Raw genomic sequence first — 21,121 nt, 5'->3', positions numbered from 1 at the left:
TACTGCGGCTGGTGACAGGTGATCAGAAAACTTGCACGAGATGTGTCTTATGTTTGCGAAGTTGGATATAATGAATTGAGGTACGTAATCCTATTGAATTTGCCCCCATAATAGTCTGATTAGGGGAAATTATTTTCGAAAAACGAATGTGCAGAACCATTTGCTTAGGCAGGGGATGAGGGTTGCCATTGGATTAGGTTGGATTATATCAGCTATCATCTTTCTTAAAACGTTTGTAATTGGTCAGGTAAGAAACGGGTAAAACTTTTCGAAATCTAAATGTGCTTCTGCTAGTTGCATATAATTCATCATCACCCCCCACCCAATGAAACAAACAATAAAAAAGACCACAAAGAACCAAAACAAAGACAAAACGAAAAAAGCAAAATAAAACAAACCCCAAAAGCCCCCTCCGCCCCCAAAAACCCACTAACTTGACGATTTTCTAATTCCTTGTTCCAGTTAGGGCGACAAAATTTGTAGACCTTATTTTTAATAGTAAACCAACTTTCCGCATATTAGATATTTACGGCCATGTTCCGGTTATACAAGGCTTTAGTGAGATTTAACGTTGACTATGACTCGAATGCAAAACTTGATCAAGATACAAAATCTGACAGAATTTACCTCCCCATCACACACACAAACACACACACACACACACACACACACACACACACACACACACACACACACGGCACCGCTATGATGGGGAAAATGAAATGACTTCATCTCAGAAACATTAAATTTTCTCTTTAGTATGCTCTAATCAAATATTCCCCATATGACGTAATCGTTAGGTCCAAATACCAATCTTTGTCACGAAAAAACAAAAGCAGCAATAAAAAAATTAAACAAAACAAATTTCGTTACACCTAGTAATGTACACATTCGCTCTAATTTTGGAGCAAGAACAACATCAATCTTGCCAGTATGGAACAGTTCTGTGTTCCCAACTCACCGCTTTGGCTCTCACTTCATCCTCATCCACCAAGATATTATTGGATCTCTGTCATTTCAAAAATTCTTCTACCAATTCTCTCGTTTCTCTGATTATTTTAGCTAAGGCAGAGCCCCATTTCGTGGCCGTACGTGTTTGTGTACTAACAATTCAAACGATGGAGACAAGGTCGCACGCAGCTGCCATTGCAACACCACATGGCACCTTCTCAAGCCGGTTACTAGTTGAAGTCTCCATTTTACCGCAAAAATGACAGCCATACTAAAACCTTAAAATACACCGAAGCCTCTAAAACACAAAATTCACAATTTTTTTGGATTAACTTCCACAACAAGAGTATTGCAAAAGTTTTAATTTTAGCATTCGTTAATATCGCAACTCTTATTGAAGCATGGCTTGCTCATACAAGCTGGAAAAGCAGTCCCTTTTTGATTGTCTTTGTATTCGGGGTAATGAAAGGACACATACATGAGCCAAAGCTACCCTGTAGCCACCCGTTTCGGAATAGAATGAAACATTCAATATACTGATCTCAAATTTTATTGCAAATCGGCATGTTTATATACTTTACAAAATATAGAGTGAAAATAACAAAAGCAAGTTTCGGAGGATTAAACAAATCACTGAAAAGTGCCACCTATCATGCAGAACAAATAGCAGAGTTAAGGTGGTATCTGTGCCCATCGGGCATAAGATACGAGATTCGTGTATACTCCCTTGATAAGAATGTAACCCTTGCTATTGAAAACTGACAATGGAACACATTCTTTTCAAGACATTTCTTTAAAATCTGATATCAATGAAAAAACTGTATAATAATATACTCCTGAGGATCTCTTATACATTTTGAAGGAATGTGCAATACATTGGGCTACATATTTGTAGTTTTTATTGTTACATTTTTCTTTTGTTAATTACTCCTTATATAGAATGTTAACATATTTTTTACTAAGATTTTTTTTCTTCTTTTATATCGAACTACCACATGCGTTCAGTTTATTTGAAAGGTTTCATCTTTCTAACATTATTTTCAATTATTTAGCTTCACAGTTGTAGAACTTAACTTTTAATTGGCACTTAATAGCTGATATTGTGCTTACTTGCCGCCATGCACTATACATACATACATACATACATACATGCATAGTACGTACGTACGTACTTACATACATACATACATACATACATACATACATACATACATACATACATACGTACGTACATACATGCATGCATGCATGCATACATACATACATACATACATACATACATACATACATACATACATACATACATCTTGGATAGGTCTATGTTGATTCTGTCCAAGGTAAATTTGCTATGTAGAAAAACACATGATAATGTTTGGCTGCTAATGTTTAAAAATAAATAAATTACGCCATTTAAGTCCTTGAATGGTTTTGCTTTATCGGTCGATAGTTTATCACCCATGTACACACTATTTGCACTAAGCTTGGTCCACACCGAATCACAAGCAAGTGACTGTGTTATCTTTTGTAGAGTATTTAAATGACATCGACCTTTTCATACGATTTGAACAACGACATGGATGCGTCTCTTGGGAAAAGAAATTCTTTTCCTTTAATGGGTAATGCAAATAGAAGCAAATTTATGCAATAAAAAGTCGAAACTTTGCAAGTGAGCCATACACAAATTATCATGTTTAAACGACATAGACCTTGATGTAGAGTCAGGCATTGTGAAGCTAATTTTTGCTGGAATATAGTTACACTAAATGAAGGACCGCTCCAGTGGCCTAGTGGTTAGAGCGTCCGCCTCGGATGCGGAAGGTCTCGGGTCCGAACCCCGGCCGAATCATACCAAAGACTTATAAAAATGGTACTAACAGCTGCCTCGCTTGGCGATCAGCATTAAGAGGTTAGTGTTAGGACTGGTCGGCCTGGTGTCAGGATAATGTGACTGGGTGGGACATCATGCTACATGTCAGCGGCATGATGTCCCAGTGTTCGACACCACTATAAACTGTCACACTGCAGACATCGTAGCTATGTTAAAAATCCAAATCACACATAAATCACACACGCTCTAAATGAGAATGTAAGTAAAATATGCAAGTAATTACATGAATAAATCTATCTAAACTGGTTTAAGCAAAATCTAATGCTAGCAAGAAATCAATGCTGCATGAAAGCCGATATCGATGTATGAATACGACCACATTGTTACACCAAGTCCAACAACGTTGTGCACGCATTTTTCATGTAAGAATGTGCAAATTAGTGGTGAAGGGAACACCTGTATCACCTATACATATTTTATATTGTCGTTTAAAACTATAAACAAAGCTTGGAGAATTGTACATTTTTCTAAGTTTTTTTTAATAATATTTTTAAAACTGGCAACCAATAAGCAATTGTATACATTGTTAGTAAGTCTTATTCAGAGCGTCTCAAACGTTTGTAAACACGTTTACCTGGCCATTGTGTGCAGAAAATCTCACGGGTCCCTGTGAGATGTCTGTTTGAAAGAGACTGCATTAATTGCCATACAAAATGACGTAGTATACCAAACAATGTCACTAAAATGGGGAATTCTTGTTTTCGCCACCACACCACTGGGTTCAAACGTCTCTAACAATTTTATCGACAATGCATCATACGATGCGTAATGAAGTTTATATGTTCGGTCAATTAACATTAACCATAATTATAATCCTGTATTTACCTGTAACTGTTACCATTTTCTGTCACTGCTACCCTTTGCCAGTTACATTTACACTGCCTGTTCATGTTACCCTTTGTCTGTTACTGTTACTTCTTGCCTGTTACTGTCATCCTAGTTCGATAAATCAACCCACCCCTCCCAATCTGTGTTGATACTGATGGACGATATGTAGGTCTGATGTGACCTGTTCATTAAAATGTGCAATTTTCTTGCATGCAAATCTTTCCGGAACAAGCCTGTGTACAATTTAGACACATACCGGTAATTGGTAACAGACATATCAAGCGCGAAATTCAAAATGGCCAAAGGACAGATGGTTGTGCTATTCTAGGTGGATTTACAAGTCACTAAACATGCTTTGCTCAGGAAATATAATTTACATGTCACCTAAAGAACCCTTCAACCGCACAGCCACGAGAAATAGCCGTAAGTGCATTAAATGTACACCGATGTGTGCATCAAAATTTGAATCCAGATAATTGAAGCTTTTAATGAATAGGTGATATCAGCCCCTCACTTGAAAATCAATATCATCACGGGTGAAGGGCTGATTTATCGGCATACTATCACTCTTTATCTGTTATTATTCATGCTATCACCCCTTGATCTTTACTTCTTCACCCTGCTTGTTACTATTAAGCCATATCTGGTGGTGTTTCATCATGCCCGTCACTGTTACCTCTTGCCTCTTACTGTTGTCACATGCCTGTTATTTTCACCCTTTGCCCGTTTTATTGTTATCATTGATTGCCACTATTACCCCTTGCCTGTTACTTTCACCTATTGCCCGTTATTGCTACCCTTGATTGCCACTATTACCCATTGCCCGTTATTTTCACCTCTTGCCCGTTTTATTGTTATCATTAATTGCCACTATTACCCCTTGCCTGTTATTTTCACCCCTTGCCCGTTTTATTGTTATCATTGATTGCCACTATTACCCATTGCCCGTTACTTTTACTCCTTGTATGTCAAGTTACCAAGGTAACATTACTGATATTATTATGATACATATATCCTTGACTCTTACAAGACATGGCATTGTAAGGATAGTACCCCTTTTTAATTGCTATTGTTGCTTTGTTTGACCTTTTGTGCAATACCTAAATTTAATCGGCAATTAATATACATGATTCTGCTGATGTGCCGTCAAACCCTTTACCTAAATATATAAATGCTTTGATTCTGAAGAGAATTCACCTAGTTGTTTAACATTATATTGATATTAAACAGATAAACATAAATATCGACCTAATACATTTACGCGCGATAACCGGGGTTTTAAACCCGAACTTGATTGGCTGCTGAATCATTGTGTGATTTCTAACTTGTCGGCACTTAAAACGGATTGAAAATTGAACAACTTGGCTTGTACCAGGTTTGTAAACTCTAATCTGATTGGCAGTTGAATCCTTTGGTCGATTTTCTAACTTGCTGGAAACTAAATCGAATTGAAAATTGAAAAACTGGGCTTATACTTTTACGCGGGAGAACCAGGTTTGTAAAACCAAGTCTGATTGTTAGTTGAATCCTTTAGCTGACTTACTAACTTGCTGAAAACTGAACGGATTGAAAACTGGAAAAATTTGGCTAGCACTTTACGCGAGAGAACCTGGTTTGTAAACCCGAATCTGATGGTAGTTGATTCTTTTGGTTGACTTTCTAAACTTTATGATATATCCAGGGTAAACTATTGAATACTAATTGAATTTACAAACGCTTATTAGCTGGTGGATTGAAATTATTTTTTGGGTTTGTGTGCCTTTTCTGGATACCTTTCCGACTTTGCTACTTCCAGACATAAATTAAGTAGTGCAACATTCGCACATAAAAATGGGACTGTGGTGGCACCATACCCATATCCCCGACTAATTAAATATCCTGACCTTCAGGACTTAACCGGTCGCGAAGGCACTAGATGCATAGGCGACCTAAATTCTATTATCATCATCATCAACAAAGGCTGATTGGTAGACACAGAGAGTTGTTCTCTAGGGGAGATAAACTGATATGTAATAAAGATATAGTTCAAAACCAACTGGTATTCAGAAGTGTCCGTGCAAGGTCACACAGATATAATCAGACTGGAGGATAAATGTCAAGTCACACAGACATATTCAGACTGGAAAACGTAAGTGTCAATCTTTTACAGGATATTTTGACGGAACTAAAACACCTGAGAGAAATGTATGAAGTCAGTCTGACCAAACCCATGGAAAAGATACATCCATAATCCAGTGAATTTAAATCCTCCATATGATTGGCTACATCCACTGAGTCCTTAGAAGCGCTAGTGACAACCACTAACATCACCACAACAATAGGACCTGTACATAGAAACGGTTTCAGGCAGTTTCAGCTTATCCTGAAAAGCCCATAATGTTTGTTCAAATCCTATGGTTATTTTCAGAACACCCAGATCTCTCACACATTGTATTCCAGAGAATAACATAGATTTGGCAAATAAACAAACAAAAAATCCCATCAGAATATATTTGTGTTTGTGTGTGTGAATGTGTGTGTGTGTATCTTATGAACACTAACAAATTAAGACATTTTTATACATTTTGGTGAATAAGAATGACAATGACATTTAAAGCACATTATAAAAGGCCAAGCTTTAAAATTCTTACTGCCTTGTTTTAAATGTGTTCATGGAATTGGTGTTTCTGTTTCTTTCGCTTCTGAATGCTCCTCTTGTTACTCTCCTGGGAAACACTGAAGATCAATAGCATTTCTGTGGACAATGATAACAGGTATCTTTACTTTTGTATTGGTTTCCGATTTCTTCTCTCCTAATTGGTTTCTTTTCTTTGACATTGAGGACATTTGGTAGTCCAGTTTTGACATGATATATCGACGGTGTACGAAGAGTTTGATTAACTGTAAAGTTCATACGGACTTGTACCATCCTTTGTTGTTTCGACATTGTCAAATTGTCGTGCGTAAGCGTGTAATCAACATCAACCGTGCTGTCATGATGACCAAGAACGTGTCGTGACAGGAACTTGGGCATGTGTCGAATTGTTTCATGTTCTCGATCGTAAATACCTATTGTTAACAGTTTCCGAAATTTGGTATTTTTCTAGCAAATTGTATTCCGTAGTTTAATCTATAGGAGACAGTGTCCGTTACTTGGACACCGAATGCTGGATTTAGAAGTGTTTTTAAACTCAGGAGTCCGAAGTCAGTTGGTGTGTGATGGTTCAGGTTGAAATTTTAGTGTCTGTCGGCGAAAGTAACATAAAATGGGAGTCCTTTGGGACAGCCGATACTGTAGACCCCCATACAAATTATATATAGATACAATAGCCATCTCACGGCTGTTGTCATTTCCACCCATATGCCCAAATAACTTCATGAAAGCTTGAAGCGAATATGATGGAGACAACTCTCGTTAATCTGCCTCTTGTTGTGCAAGACATTGTTTCCCTTGTTCTTTATTCTTGAGATGCTATACAATATAATTCCTGCTAGAAAACGATGAGGATGAAGATTATGTGGAAGAGTTTTTTTAAAAAATTAGGTAGACGAAGATTTTGTTTGCATGCAAACAAAGCAGAAAAGACCATCAAGTCAAAAAGTGTGGATTTTAAAAAGATCCCCATATTTAAAATTCTTATTTTAAACCTCGTTTGTCTCAATCTTGTTTGGAAATTAAATATTTTGAAGTTTTCACAACTTGATCCTTTACGAGCACAGCCTCAGTAGCTGTATAACTAATCTTGTTGAGTCGATTTAGTTACTCAAAGAAACAAATATGGTGCTTTTATTTGCTGAAAAATGTCGTACAACTTTAAGGTTTGACATTTTATGGACAAATAACAGAAATCTGTTTAGTAAGTGGCACTATTCCTCATAAAATATGCATAGAGTTCCTGGTTTTTCAAAGCCTCGTCAGGCTATTATTATAACTTTAAATGCATTAAATTATATATATATATATATATATATATATATATATATATATATATATATATATATATATATATATATATATATATATATATATATATATATATATAATAATAATAATAAATTGAAATACTTTCTTGAGTCAGGTGTTTAGTTTCCTGTCTTTAGGGAGTTAAACGATTTAAAGAAATCATTGTCACTGACTTGAACGAAGCTGTCATTCTGGAGTACGATATATCTAATGGCCAGTACATGTTTTACACTTTCTATCGACCATACTATATGTGTTGAAGCACATCAAAGTGTACGACATGTAACTAGCGTTTTGTTGTTTATAATATGTGCCTTTTTGTATGTGTCACAAGAAAGCCTAATTCTGTATTGAACTAAGTTTCCTAGAAGAATAATTAGTAGTGTACATATAGAGACAAAGAGCAGGGTTAAAGTGACATTTCTTTTCTTCCAATAGATACATAAATTAATACATTGGATTGCTCATGTCTGACCTCGTCAGCTGAGGTATGCTGATCAGGGTTAAGGTGAAGCAGGCAATGATTTAGGTAACTTTCTAGCCCTTAGAGCGTCCGCCGCAGATGCGGGAGGTCGCGGGTTCGAACCCAGGCCGAGTCGCACCAAAGACTACTAGTACTAGTAGCTGCCTCGCTTGGTGTTCAGCATTAAGAGGTTAGTGTTAGGACTGGTCGGCTTGGTGTCAGAATAATGTGAATGGGTGGGACATCATGCTACGTGTCTGCGGCATGATACCCCAGTACTAGATACCACTATAAACTTGCACACTGCATACATCATAAGAAAGATATAACTGAAAAATTGATAAAGTCTCATTCTTCATCCGACATATTTATATATTTTTCTAGGACAACATCGCCGTTATAAAATGGCTACTCAGTAGCGGAAAAAGTAATTGATAATTATCAACTATTTTACTACTTGTGTGGCAAATGTCCATCAAAACCCTACCTGTGTAATGCTATATTTCTCATTAAAGGGAATTTAGAGCTGAGGTTAAATGCAGAGACAATTTTAGCAAAGATTCCAGATCCCAGTTAACGTTTGATTGAAGTTAATTTTGCATTTCTCTGAAACTAATAGAACGAGGTTCTGAATGTTGAATAACTGCACAGAAACCATTTCTTACATTATTTGATCTAAATGCAAGTCTGCCACTAATCTCAACAAGAATTGTGTAGAGATTAATAAATGAATTAAAGACACACATTAGGGGGAAGGACACAACATGAAGCACTAGTATACTAATGATGATGATGATTTTGATGGCAATGATGATGCTGATTGCAACTCCAGACACATGTATAAAAAACGAAGAAGAAAAAAAACAAATAACAAAGAAGTAAGTTTTCACAATAGAAAACAGGATAGATCTAGATAGTTTGTTTTATTATTATTTTATGTCTGCAGCTCTTTGTGACTGCGGTCGTTAGTATACCTTGATGTTGGAAGAAACGACAGTTGGTGTTGTGTAAGTTTAAAACAAAGCTGCCAATTTCATTAATGCAAAATCAATATAGAAATAACTAATATAGAAGCTTAGAATAGCTTATTTTGTGTTCTTCTTGTTTATGTGTTTTGTAATATTTTTGACATTTAAAACATGTATTAAAACAAAACGAATAGTAAAATCTGTAAATAGTCTACCAATAAGGCTGCGAATGGCATCCTATGTAAAGCGTAGAGAGAAAATAAAATAGATTGCCTACTATTTTGTTTGTTATTCCTCATTTATGTTATAAAATAGCTCTACATGCTATTATCATGGCATTTGATAGTCACGGTAGTTATCAGCGTAGTCAATAATAATAATAATAATAATGATACTACTACTACTACTAATGATAATAATGAAGACGAAGAAGAAAACGACGAAGACGAGGAAGAAAAAGAATAATAATACTTATATTGAAAAATGATGCACTATATACTGGGCTGCCTACTGCTTCGACGCGTGTATTGAGTACAACTTTTGGCTCTCAGCGCATATGGTATGTGGTGAAGAGCATGGATGTATTGGTTGTCAGGTCGGATGTTTAAACCTGCTATGTCTGCATCTACACAAGACGTGTGGCGGTGTAGTAGGGAATATGTCGAATTTTATAGTTCCACAGACAATAGTAGCCCCAACTGACCAACCTGTCTAAAGCGCTCGCTGTTCCAGATCACTGCCACCATATTGCGTTGGTTCGAGTCTCAGGTTCGTGGGGTTTTCCTGGGTTGTTCCTCCGCCAGGTATACTGGCCGCCATGTATAGCCTATCTTGTTCTGGAAAATGGCCTTAAATCCCACAACAGCAATACCAGCCATAGATATTAAAGAGTAAGAGAATTTTAACCTTGACTGGGGTATTCCGTACATTAATTTTAGACCCGTATATGAAGCACTTTTTCTATTTTAGCTATCAAGCATATTCTAAATTTACTTCCCTTTGATAAACACTATCAAACTGAACACAATGTCGGGCTTTAAATGAGCAGATGACAATACTGGCCAACTCACAATCGAGAAGGTAAATCGATATTCAGTATAAGATAATAGATATTCAGTATAAGAAATCAGATGGAACTAAGTAAATGATAATTTGAGTCTTTAATATAGTTTCCCAGTCTAACTCATTCATTTAGTCAGGCAATCAGAAAACTCAGATTTGATTCTTTGTTAGTGATTTTTTTAAAAATATAAACAGTTTGCAGTCCATCAGCCAAGAATATTTCACAGATTAATGTTGTCATACTTCTTCTAGGAAGTCCACTGTTGATTTTGTGATGCATTCCCTGGTTACATATGTAGAACCTTTGAAATTCTTGCGCATTTTGATGACTTCAGTCTTTTTCTGTCAATGTTTCAAATTTACTGATGACTGGTCTATTTGCCCTTTCGTCAAATTTCATAGAAGGTGCGCGATGCTGGTGTCATTTTTGAGACTTACATCCCGACTTTATTTTATTGTTTGTTTATGCTGTAAACTAGAGAAACGTAGCACCTAAGCACTCAAGTCTATCCGGAACTAAATTTATACCTACACAAAAAATGAAGTACAATATACTGTAAACGTTTCAAGTCTTACTATTTGTACATATTCCAACTAAGGCTAGAAGAAACGAAACCAAGATCATTACAAATACATAAACTTCTTTGCTCTCTACTGAATTAAACTTTTCTGGAATGTAGATATAATTTTTCTGTCCTTCTTTTAATTTATTCTCATAATTCTGCTTTACAGTCACTTTATGTTCCGAGTCATGATTTGTCTTTGAAACTAACTTAAAAGTGATATAACCAAGACCGATAAAAGTGGGAATACTGACTACTGAATGTAAACTAAGTAATATCTCCTCTCTTTACCCTGATTTTAAATTCTGTTAAACATTTTCCTCAAATGTTTTCAAGTCTTTCTCACTTTTGTGTTGAGGTTTCTACGACTTAATTTTCTTTTAATATTTACTAGAATAAAACCTTCTTTCTATTTTACCATGTTCCTTGATTAGACTGTTTTGAATCTTCAACTGTTTGAAAGCAAATTCAGTATTTATTATGTTGTTAATCTTGTCTATATGTGCTCAGCTTGTTCTCTACAACATTTTGCATCTCATGTTGTTGCGTTCTGTATGTAATGAAAGGAAGAGGTTTTCAGGGTAAATTGAATTCACCATATCATTTAGGATGTTTACTTCTCAAGTGACTTGACAAATCTCTTTTGCAGTCTAAGGACAGTAATGGCACTGTTTAGGTTTGCCGCACTTAGGTGGCATTGGATGGTTCCGTAAATTGGCCCCTGCCAAATTTCTTAATTTAAGTCCATAGTGTGACTGTTTTAAAATTTTTTTTGAAATTTATGTCAGGCATGTATACCTCCCATAGTTGCTCTGCATTATGTAGAGAGTGAAATACTAATAGTCGGCTAGGAAGAAAAGCTAGCCTCCAATAGCAGTAAACACGTAGGTTTGGGGCAAGAAAAATATGGGTGACAAAAACTCTTTTCAATTGCATCAGCCTGTTTAGTAGACATTGTGTTGCAGAATTATCATCTAGGAAAAGGGCTTGTCTTTAGACTGTGAGCATCACATGGTGTCACAAATGACATTCGGACGTGCAAAATGTAGGTATAAATTTGGGGTTGGGGTGCATAAACATCTGCTATGAACTGCCACTGACTTCTCTGGTCAAGTGGATACTATTCTTATGCTTTGTTTTAATATAGCTATCCAAAAATACGGACCTTTTTGACCTCACTTGTGTCTTTTATTGTTAATGAATTTGTGAATACGTCATTATGTTTGTGTATAAAAACTGTCTCCCCTTGGATGTTCATATTGAGAGACATGAAACTAACATGCAAGATAAAACTAATAGTTGCTTAATTACAATTGTACGTTTACTTAAAGTCTATTAACAGATTGCTGTATATACTGTTATCACCTTTCGGGTCTGAAATATTTGCGTTCTCCCTTCATGCTAATTAGATTTTTTTTCTTTTAAATTAGGATCTCTTATAAAATAAAATAATTTAAACATTTCACATTCTGTTGTAAAAGCCGAAAGAGATTTGTTAAAGATAACTCCCCGTATATCTGTGTAAGCGAAAGCAAAGGTTTACGTGAGATGTCTTCCAATTTTTGCAAATTTGTTGCATATGTTGTCATCTATATCCTCTGACACATCTTCTACATCATGCAGAAAAGATTACACTGCTAACTCGTTCACGCGTAAATTTACACGTATTCTATCCAGACCATTACAGTTTAGGTCCTCTTTTGCATAACGCTTCAAATGCGACAAAAATAGACAGCTTTGAAATTTCAGTCTCCAAGAAATTTTCACTGTCACTGATTAGTAAAGGACGAAAAGGGAAAATTTAGCATTAATGGTATTTTGCACATTATCAGGTATAAGGTACGTACTTATCTCTGGTTGATATTTAAAAGGTTTCAGTTGAGACAAGTTGGTCTTGTATGGAATTTGTATAAAATTATGCGTGAAAATGAATTGATGTACCGCGTAATATTGTAAAACTCTTGCATACATTTTTATTTTGATTAACATCCATCATATTGATATATTGTGTACAAATTTAATAAATACAAACATATCAAATCAATCTGAGTCATGTAGAACGAATAAAAACGTTTACATCCCTTTGTTTCTGAGAATATATATATATATATATATATATATATATATATATATATATATATATATATATATATATATATATATATATATATATATATATATATATATATAAAGCCAACATGGCGGGGTCAATGTGATAAAAAATAAAATCTGTTTGTGTCTAGGTTATCTTCATTTTCACAATGTTGACAAATGGGTTTAATAAAGTAGAATGAGAACTAATATTGTGATAACAAGTCTGAATGTCGGATTTCCAAATTTACCTTGGCACGTTTTAGTTCACTCCATTTCTGCATGGATAAGTGGATAAGCAGAAAATACAGATAAACAGATTAATTTTAAGATTAGTGTGCAACCTAAAACGAAGAATATTCCGAAACTAACTCTGGGGATACTCTTGATTTCAATTAAGTTAAAAATGGTTGATAGTACAATAAAAGGTTATCTTCATATATAGTATATATTACAAAAGGACAAAAAAATAACAAAACGAAATTACATTAGCACGCATATGTAGATAAATGCAAATGCAAAAAGCAGGTTAATAGAAAAATTTGCTCTGTCGAGTGAAAGCGATATCTGCTGTGCAATTGCAGTTCATATTGAAGTAGTGGTCAGTCAAAATATAGGCAAGATATCTCTATAAACCATGGCCTTGCTGTGAATAAGCGCTTTATAAATGTAAATGGATAAATTAAAATTTCTAGTATTTTGGGTATTCATGAGTTCTATAAATTTAAATATATATTTAGATCTTTGTACAATAGGCATTCAAGAGCAATGTGATATTCATGTTCAAGGAGGATATATATATATATATATATATATATATATATATATATATATATATATATATATATATATATATATATATATATATATATATTTGTGTGTGTCCTCCTTTGCGCCCAATATCTTAAAACCAATACTTCGCAATGTCAGTTTTCTATCAATGTCTTTTTCTTCATAAATAAAAATCATTTTGTGTTTTCTTTTTCACTCCTAATATACTTTTGCAAAAATGGAAGTGACTCTTTCAATGCATTTAACACAAATAAATTCCCAAATTTGGCAACAATAATTTAAGATAGGTTTGATCGGTATTTTGCAAGTTAACTTGTTTTTATAGCTTGTCCTGCCAATGTTGCATGTGCTTCGATAAAGGAACCACCAGACGTAATAGCATGTCCAAGGGATGTAAACATATTTACAATTTCATGCTTTTCATGACAGTAAGTGACATTAATATTTCTTGGTAAAACAGCACCTTTCAAAATATCATAACCTTTGCTTTTGAGATGTCAACCACAAGATTTCACGTAGCACAATATTCTCTGAAATAATTTTGCCCGGCCGGAAGGCTTTCGGGCGAACCTGAAACAATGATGAAGTCATCTGCGTAAACAAGAATAAAAGAGGTGTAACATGCCGATATCTTTGCCTTGAAAAAAGTGCATGGCAAACTATTCTTCGAAATAATTCAAAAATATTGAAAAAGAAATGTTTTTATACATTCACCTTACCGGGCACCAATACTACAAGAGCATTCATCACTTAAAATTATCATGTTTAATTCCTGACTGTACATTGCTGTACATCGATTTGTTTATATCCAGAATATTTTGCCTCAAACCAAACGTTTTTACTTTATATCATACGTTATCACTCCAATGCATTGTTGAAATCGATAAACATACAAATAATGTTTTTCTTGCTTAATAATATTGATCTCTGATAGCCGTATATATTTACCTTATATGTTTTCATCTATCTATCTATCTATCTATCTATCTATCTATCTATCTATCTTCTCTTTCTTTCATGAACCTTGCCTCAGAACGATTAACATTATTAAATTTGAACGTAAAGCATACAACACAATGGTCTGACAAAACGAATGGCCCACTAACATCATGTGATGGTAGGTTATTGAAAGGAGACAGATGCAATAACATGATCTACTAAACTTATCGACCATGTTCAACATACGTATACTGTGCAATATTCCTCTCATTACCTTCACGCCCGTTAATTATACATACACCTGTTCAGCTGTTTGCTTGTAACAGTCAAGTAACTGAATTCCATCAGAATTTGGCTTCTCTATATCTTGTGAAACAAGCGGTTTAATATTATAATCACCAACACCATACTAGTCGGTAATGCGTGCATATTTTGACTATTGTCATCAACAACGCAATCTGCGCGTGTTGATGTTCGGGTATTAGAATTACCACATATGATACATTTTAAAAGATTATTAGAATCACGTTCTATTCTTATCGGAGATTAAGAGCGTGTAAGAAAATGTGAATGTACTTTATATTACCTACTAGGCTAAAATTTACGAAGACACTTAAATATAGATTTCTACACAGTAAAACCCAAAGAATAAGTCACCAACATCGACTACTTAGTAAAACTATCTGAAACAAATATATGAATTTGCAGAAAAAAAACGAAGCAAGAAATAGAACACACACACACACACACACACACACACACACACAACCTTATAACGTAACCTCGTTCAAAGTTTTCGTACAGTTGTGTATACAAGTACATTGCTAAAATAAATTTCTAGCATCCATATCTTTCCAACATACAGTGGCGGATGTCCATGTACTATGAGCATATTTTTGTCAGTCCATTTTATTTGATTACTTTGAGTGACTGTTCCACAAGGTCAAGGTCTTCTGAAATGAAGATATTTATACAATACAATAAATTTTAAGCAGGAATATGTGTCCATGTCATTGAGCAGAGGTCAATGCAGAGACACAAAAAGGATATGAACAGAATGGATATCACTTTTGGATGATTTAAAAGTACGTTTTGTTCCTAGCAACGTCACAGTTAATATAACTTTAGTTAAATAAGAAACATTGAGTCAGTAAAATTTTGCATGTCATTTTCTTACGTTTTGACAAGCTAAAATATTCCGAATGACGGCTTAAAACTGCAAATAGAAATAACAATAAAGCTTAGACGTATCACTGAAGCCATCCATTTGTGCAAAAAGAAAAAGGAAAATGAAATAAGTACTCATTCGTATGCTTTGTCTTCTCCCCTGATATTATGTATACATTTATATTTTATAGTATGAAAGACTGATGTATGACCTCTAAGGTTTGGTGACGACTTTGTGAATTTCAAATTAAAGGCATATATATTGTCATTATTAGTGTATGTGTCAGTTTCAGAGTATTAACAACAGTTCTTTGGATGATATTGTCATTACTAAGGGCATACAGTATTGTGTATTGTGTTCCTAAATGCAAAGAGTATATACATAAATCTATCACAGCTTAAAGCGAAGACACAGCAGGGCCAATATTATCTGCTCTACGTAGGATTTGTTTTGGCCCTCCTCTACCATCATGCATTATTACATTTGATCTGTATCTAAGCCACTGACACCTGGACGGGCAATATAAGCAGATATATGCAGCTCTAACCTTTGATTTCCATGATGAAGTTGACGACTTGGCTCTTTTCGGTGATAACCTCCACACTCTCAGTGTAGGCGTTGTAACGAACATTGAATGGACGAGGAATGGTCGCTGCAAATGCACTGGAAGAAGAAAGGAAGAAAAAACTAAAGGTAACATAAAATGATTACAGTCCTCTCAAGCCTACCAGACGATGACGTGTCAAGATCTTATCCCATTTATCACGGTGTGCAATGACTGAGAGCAGATAACTCCCATTAATGAAGACAAAGGTCCATCGCAGGATAACACCCTTTTTATACTTAAGGTACTAATTAAATGGAAGAATGGGAATCAGTCTGGAATTGGGTGAATATATGGGTTTGGTTGGCCATGGTTGATTGGTAATAAAAACAAGGTTTTGAGATTCTTTCCCATTTGTAACTAAAAAATTGAAAATGTTTTATTCGTTAAATTTCAGTCATTGTACAGTCTTGATTTTAGAGTACTCGTTACTGAAATTCTCACCTGAGTCTTAACGTGCAAAAATAAAAATGCATGTTTCAGGCATATCAACATAAAAATAGTTAGTTTGGAATAACGGTGACATTTACGATAAACGGCAGCATTCGGACTTTGACACTTGTATTATTGCACCAGCTATCTTCTGAAAACAGTTCATATGCTTTGTATTTCCAGGTTAACAATACGACTGACATTTGAAAGCTAATATATTTTAATCATCATTAAAACTATTATCAAATATTTTGGTGCAAACTTAACATATTTGATTTTTATGTTAATGCTAGGAAATTTTGCTGCTTTGAAATTCCATTATCATTCGAATATCTTTTTTCTTCTCCATAAAGTCTAAGAAAAAATGACTCTTCATTATGCGTCGGAGTTGGAAATGGATAATAAGTTTAGAAATATACACGTTTACTCGTGTTAACGTCATAATACTGATTCGACTGATACATCGCTACTCTGCCAGATTTACATGACGTCATCACAAATTTAACATTGAATCGACTGCTATATTTTTCTATTTGTTTAATTTCATCGCTTGAGTTATCTAGTTGTGTTTCAGCAGTATTCTCTAATTTACACAGAATATTTTAAGGTTTGATGAATGCAAGCAGCATTTCTTAGTGATAGCAACGTTACAAAAAACATATGGTAATTTATGAGTGATGAGATAGAGCGCAATACCAATGTTGTAAACATATGATAATGGTGTGCAGTAACAATAAAGTTTGACAAAGAGGAAAATATTATAATGTATCTGTTTTTCGAAACCACAGTAACCGTATACATTAGATGGTTGTTAAAAAGAGTAAAGTCTCTGACTCCTTTATCTTATGTTCATATAAAATGAAATTATACTTGGTAAAGAAACATATTTACCGCATCTGTGCCTGAGCGGTTTCAAAACTCTGCGCCTCAAAGTAGACAGGCTGGTATCCTGTCAGTTTAAACTTCTGTTCAGCTGCTTTCGATGGTTCAAATGGTCGCCATTCTGGTACATCGGTCCGGTAGTGCTGTAAACCGTTGAAATGAGAATTTCTAGTGAATTACGACATCAGTACTGAATACAGAAAAATAAGACAATAAAGGTATGACATAATGGAAAAGAAAAAGGGCAAAATGAATGAAACCTAAGTTACGGGTTAGATACCCGCGCCACAAGGGATAGATCCCCCGCTCCACCCCAGAAACAGTTAAATAAGAGGACAAAATGTAATAACATTGCACCTCTTGGATGCTTGCTACCACACAAGGGAACCTCTGGTGGCGTATTTAGTAAATCAATAACTACGTATAGATTATTGTGGTTGAGTGAAAGCATCGCATATGTGCTTGTCCATACATAAAAATATAAATTTCATATATTTATATGGCCGAATAGTCTAAGGGGGTCGCCTCTACTGACCACTCACACATCTCACCTCTGTCCGCACGAGTATGTCTCTCAGCTCGATCAATATTGTCATGTGAGAAAGCTTGTATGTATGTATGTATGTATGTATGTATGCATGTATCTATCTATCTATCATTTTTAATCAATCCAAAATTATTGGTTTACCGAAACTAGATATGCATCCGCTCCTGTTGTAAATTGAATATAACCCAATTTATCTAAGTTATTACTCAAACAAAGATTTTTTGATTTTACCAGAGGAGTTTGCATAAATGAGGTTGTAGTACACTCGTATGTTACAATACGAAATACTCACCAATAATGTCACCTATAAACTTCACTTAATGATCGAATAACTTTGAAGTTAATTGATACGTACAATATCAAACTTATTTTCTTTGGATATGATATATGATGAGCTAGTTAAACAATAAAATCATGATAGTAGCTGTGAGGAATATGTAGAATATAACGTAGTTAAATATATTAATACATTTCTAATCAGATTAATATTCCTATAAGATCCCCTATGTTATTATTGTCATTCAAATGAACGATGTCAGCGACGACTCAGCTTATTATTTGGATACATATAAAGTTCATATTAACACCAATATCAAATTACATTTTGTATTATTAGAACATAAATATTAAAATTAACTCTTCCTTTCCATACGAATGTATCGACACCGTCCTAAACAATTCACTATGTTTGTAGCACGACTTCGTTTGCAGACTGGTTACACACTTTGATACCAGTGCGACTACTAACTGGTTACATATTTTGGTCCCAGTATTTATTTACTACTACAAATCCAACAACTTTATACTGACCAACTGCATAACCAGCCCACATTGAATGCAACAACTGTGTCCCATAAAGGACGTTTAACTTAATAATGACATAAACTTATTAAACCTGAAGTTCTCCGATTTGAGAAAGAAGTCCTGCCCCATAAACCTTGGTTTCTCCATCTTGTTTGCACAGACCGTATTCTACGCTGAACCAAAAACACTGCAAAGAAAAGAGAAATCTTTAAATATTTGAAATTTACACAACACACAGAGCAATATTGAGCGAAACGAAAATTAGGAGAAAATATTATCTATTCAAACGTCTGAATATTTGTTGGTTTGCATTTGTATCATTTGACAAATATACTTATTTCAAAAGGAATGGAGAACACATTATGCAGCTAAAACCACAATTTTCTAATAGTGTACAATTCGACATCAAAACCCTCCGTAAGGTGATGGAAAAATGCATTAATTTATGCTGTGTATAATTACCTGTAATTCCCAATATTCATACAATATTTCAAATAACGTTGGCTATTACATAAAATAAGTGTGATAATCACTTTAAAGTTTCGTCTACTGGATATTGTAAAAAAATGAATTCACTGAAGCACCTGCTGTCAAGCAAGAAACGTGTTCATAAGAAAGGAATGCAAATTAAGTTGATGACCATAAGTGCTTGCTGTCGGATTAATGTATCGGTGGTGTGGTATTAAAAAATTGGAAGTTTGGGCTGTTCAAGAAAGATTATTTTTATGTTGCATGTTTCAGTTGAAGAAAGGCTTTGTTTATGTAACTACAGAAGCATAGATTCTTGTCAATCCATACCAAAGAATGAAAACTCTTGGGATAACCTGAACTATGGAACAATGAACTTTGACTTCAATTTTTAACAGACTCTGTCCATTCAACTGGTTTTAAATTAAACAAATAATTGGATTTAAACAATCTTGATTAGTTGAACCTGACTCTAGTTAGCCGAGGCGTATTTCTTCAATATTCATGGGGTGTTTGATCTATAGGTTCCAACTTGAGTTATGACGCAATTAACAATATATTCCTTTGGTTTACAATTGGGTAGGGGCATTGAGACTCAACGGTATAAAATGAAGTATGTGTCCTCTTCATACGAAAGGAAGTACAAGATTTAGTCACAATATATAGCGAAATTGTGGTTTCTGCTATGATACAAAGAAGTTGGTTTGGCGGCATTTAAAATTACATTACTGGCTATAAGTAGTGAAAGGGGGCACCCTACGTACAATGGGAATTAGCATTACAGACCCCCTTGGGCAAATCTACGTACAATGGAAATTTAACATGGAGAAAAATCGTGGGCAAATCTACGTACAAGGGGAATTTAACATGGGAATAAATTGTGGGCCACTCTACGTACAAGGGGAATTTAACATGGGGAATAGAGTTTGGGCTTGTTTAGGGACAAAGGGAATGGAACATGGGATTTTTTTTTTTAAAAAAATTTTTAAAAAAAGGGGTAGGCAATTCAAAGGCTATCTCTTTTCGAGATATATGGGGACCCTGAAAAGGGCCTTTGGGTTTTCTTCTGCTTCTAATTTCTTCTTTTCCTCCACCAACTTCTTATTTTATCTCCAACACTCTTTCTCTTCTTTTTTTTCTCCTCCTTCTCTTCCTCCTCTTCTTCTTTCTTCCTCTTCTCATTTTCTTCTTCTTTTTCAATTTTTTCGTTCCATGTTCTTATTCTTATCTTTTCCTCTTCATCCTCCTTCTCCTCCTTTATTTCCTTCATCACACCACTAATCTTGTCCTTTGCTTTTCTTAAATTGTTAATTTCCATCTTTACACGATGGGGACTATAGGAATAATGGTCTTCAACCAGTCTTATTAGCATCTGTTCCATTATTCCTAAGTTGTCTAAAACGTCTTGCAAGGTTTGTATTTTGTCCATTTGGTTTGACGCCATCTTCTTTTTATTCTTTGCAGAATGGTTTGAACGACGAACACTGTGGGTTCTTATAGTGAAAGCGCGAACGTGAAGGAAAACATCCCCCTAAAAAACATAAAATCTATCTTACCTAGATCAGGACCCAACAACGCGCGTACGTGAAGGAAAACATCCCCCTACTTTTTTTCATATAATAAAACCCTAACTATACTCTTCACATACGCTAAGAATCAATAAATAAATCCATAATCTACTATTCACACAAACATACCTCAGCTCTTACAAACACAAACACACAAACA

The 21,121-nt window shown here is 34.7% G+C and overlaps 1 protein-coding gene across 2 annotated transcripts in view; it reads right to left on the bottom strand.

Moving 5' to 3' along the window:
- Positions 1-13,645: 13,645 nt before the first annotated feature.
- The window catches only part of LOC149801269 (tryptophan 5-hydroxylase 1-like), an 80,939-nt gene continuing 73,463 nt past the window's right edge, over positions 13,646-21,121 (bottom strand). For both annotated transcript variants that reach the window (XM_089954286.1, XM_089954285.1), the window contains 4 exons: positions 19,017-19,112; positions 17,584-17,717; positions 16,204-16,319; positions 13,646-15,441 (listed from right to left, as the gene is read on the bottom strand). In XM_089954286.1, coding sequence (XP_089810412.1) covers positions 15,398-15,441; positions 16,204-16,319; positions 17,584-17,717; positions 19,017-19,112 — 390 coding nt within the window. In that variant the 3' untranslated portion in view covers positions 13,646-15,397. The remainder of the gene's footprint in view (positions 15,442-16,203; positions 16,320-17,583; positions 17,718-19,016; positions 19,113-21,121) is intronic.

Source organism: Sinohyriopsis cumingii, chromosome 4 (genome assembly GCF_028554795.1).
Source record: "Sinohyriopsis cumingii isolate HCF-2022 chromosome 4, ASM2855479v2, whole genome shotgun sequence".
Classification (NCBI taxonomy): domain Eukaryota; kingdom Metazoa; phylum Mollusca; class Bivalvia; order Unionida; family Unionidae; genus Sinohyriopsis; species Sinohyriopsis cumingii.
This window is presented reverse-complemented; position numbering and strand designations above follow the sequence as displayed.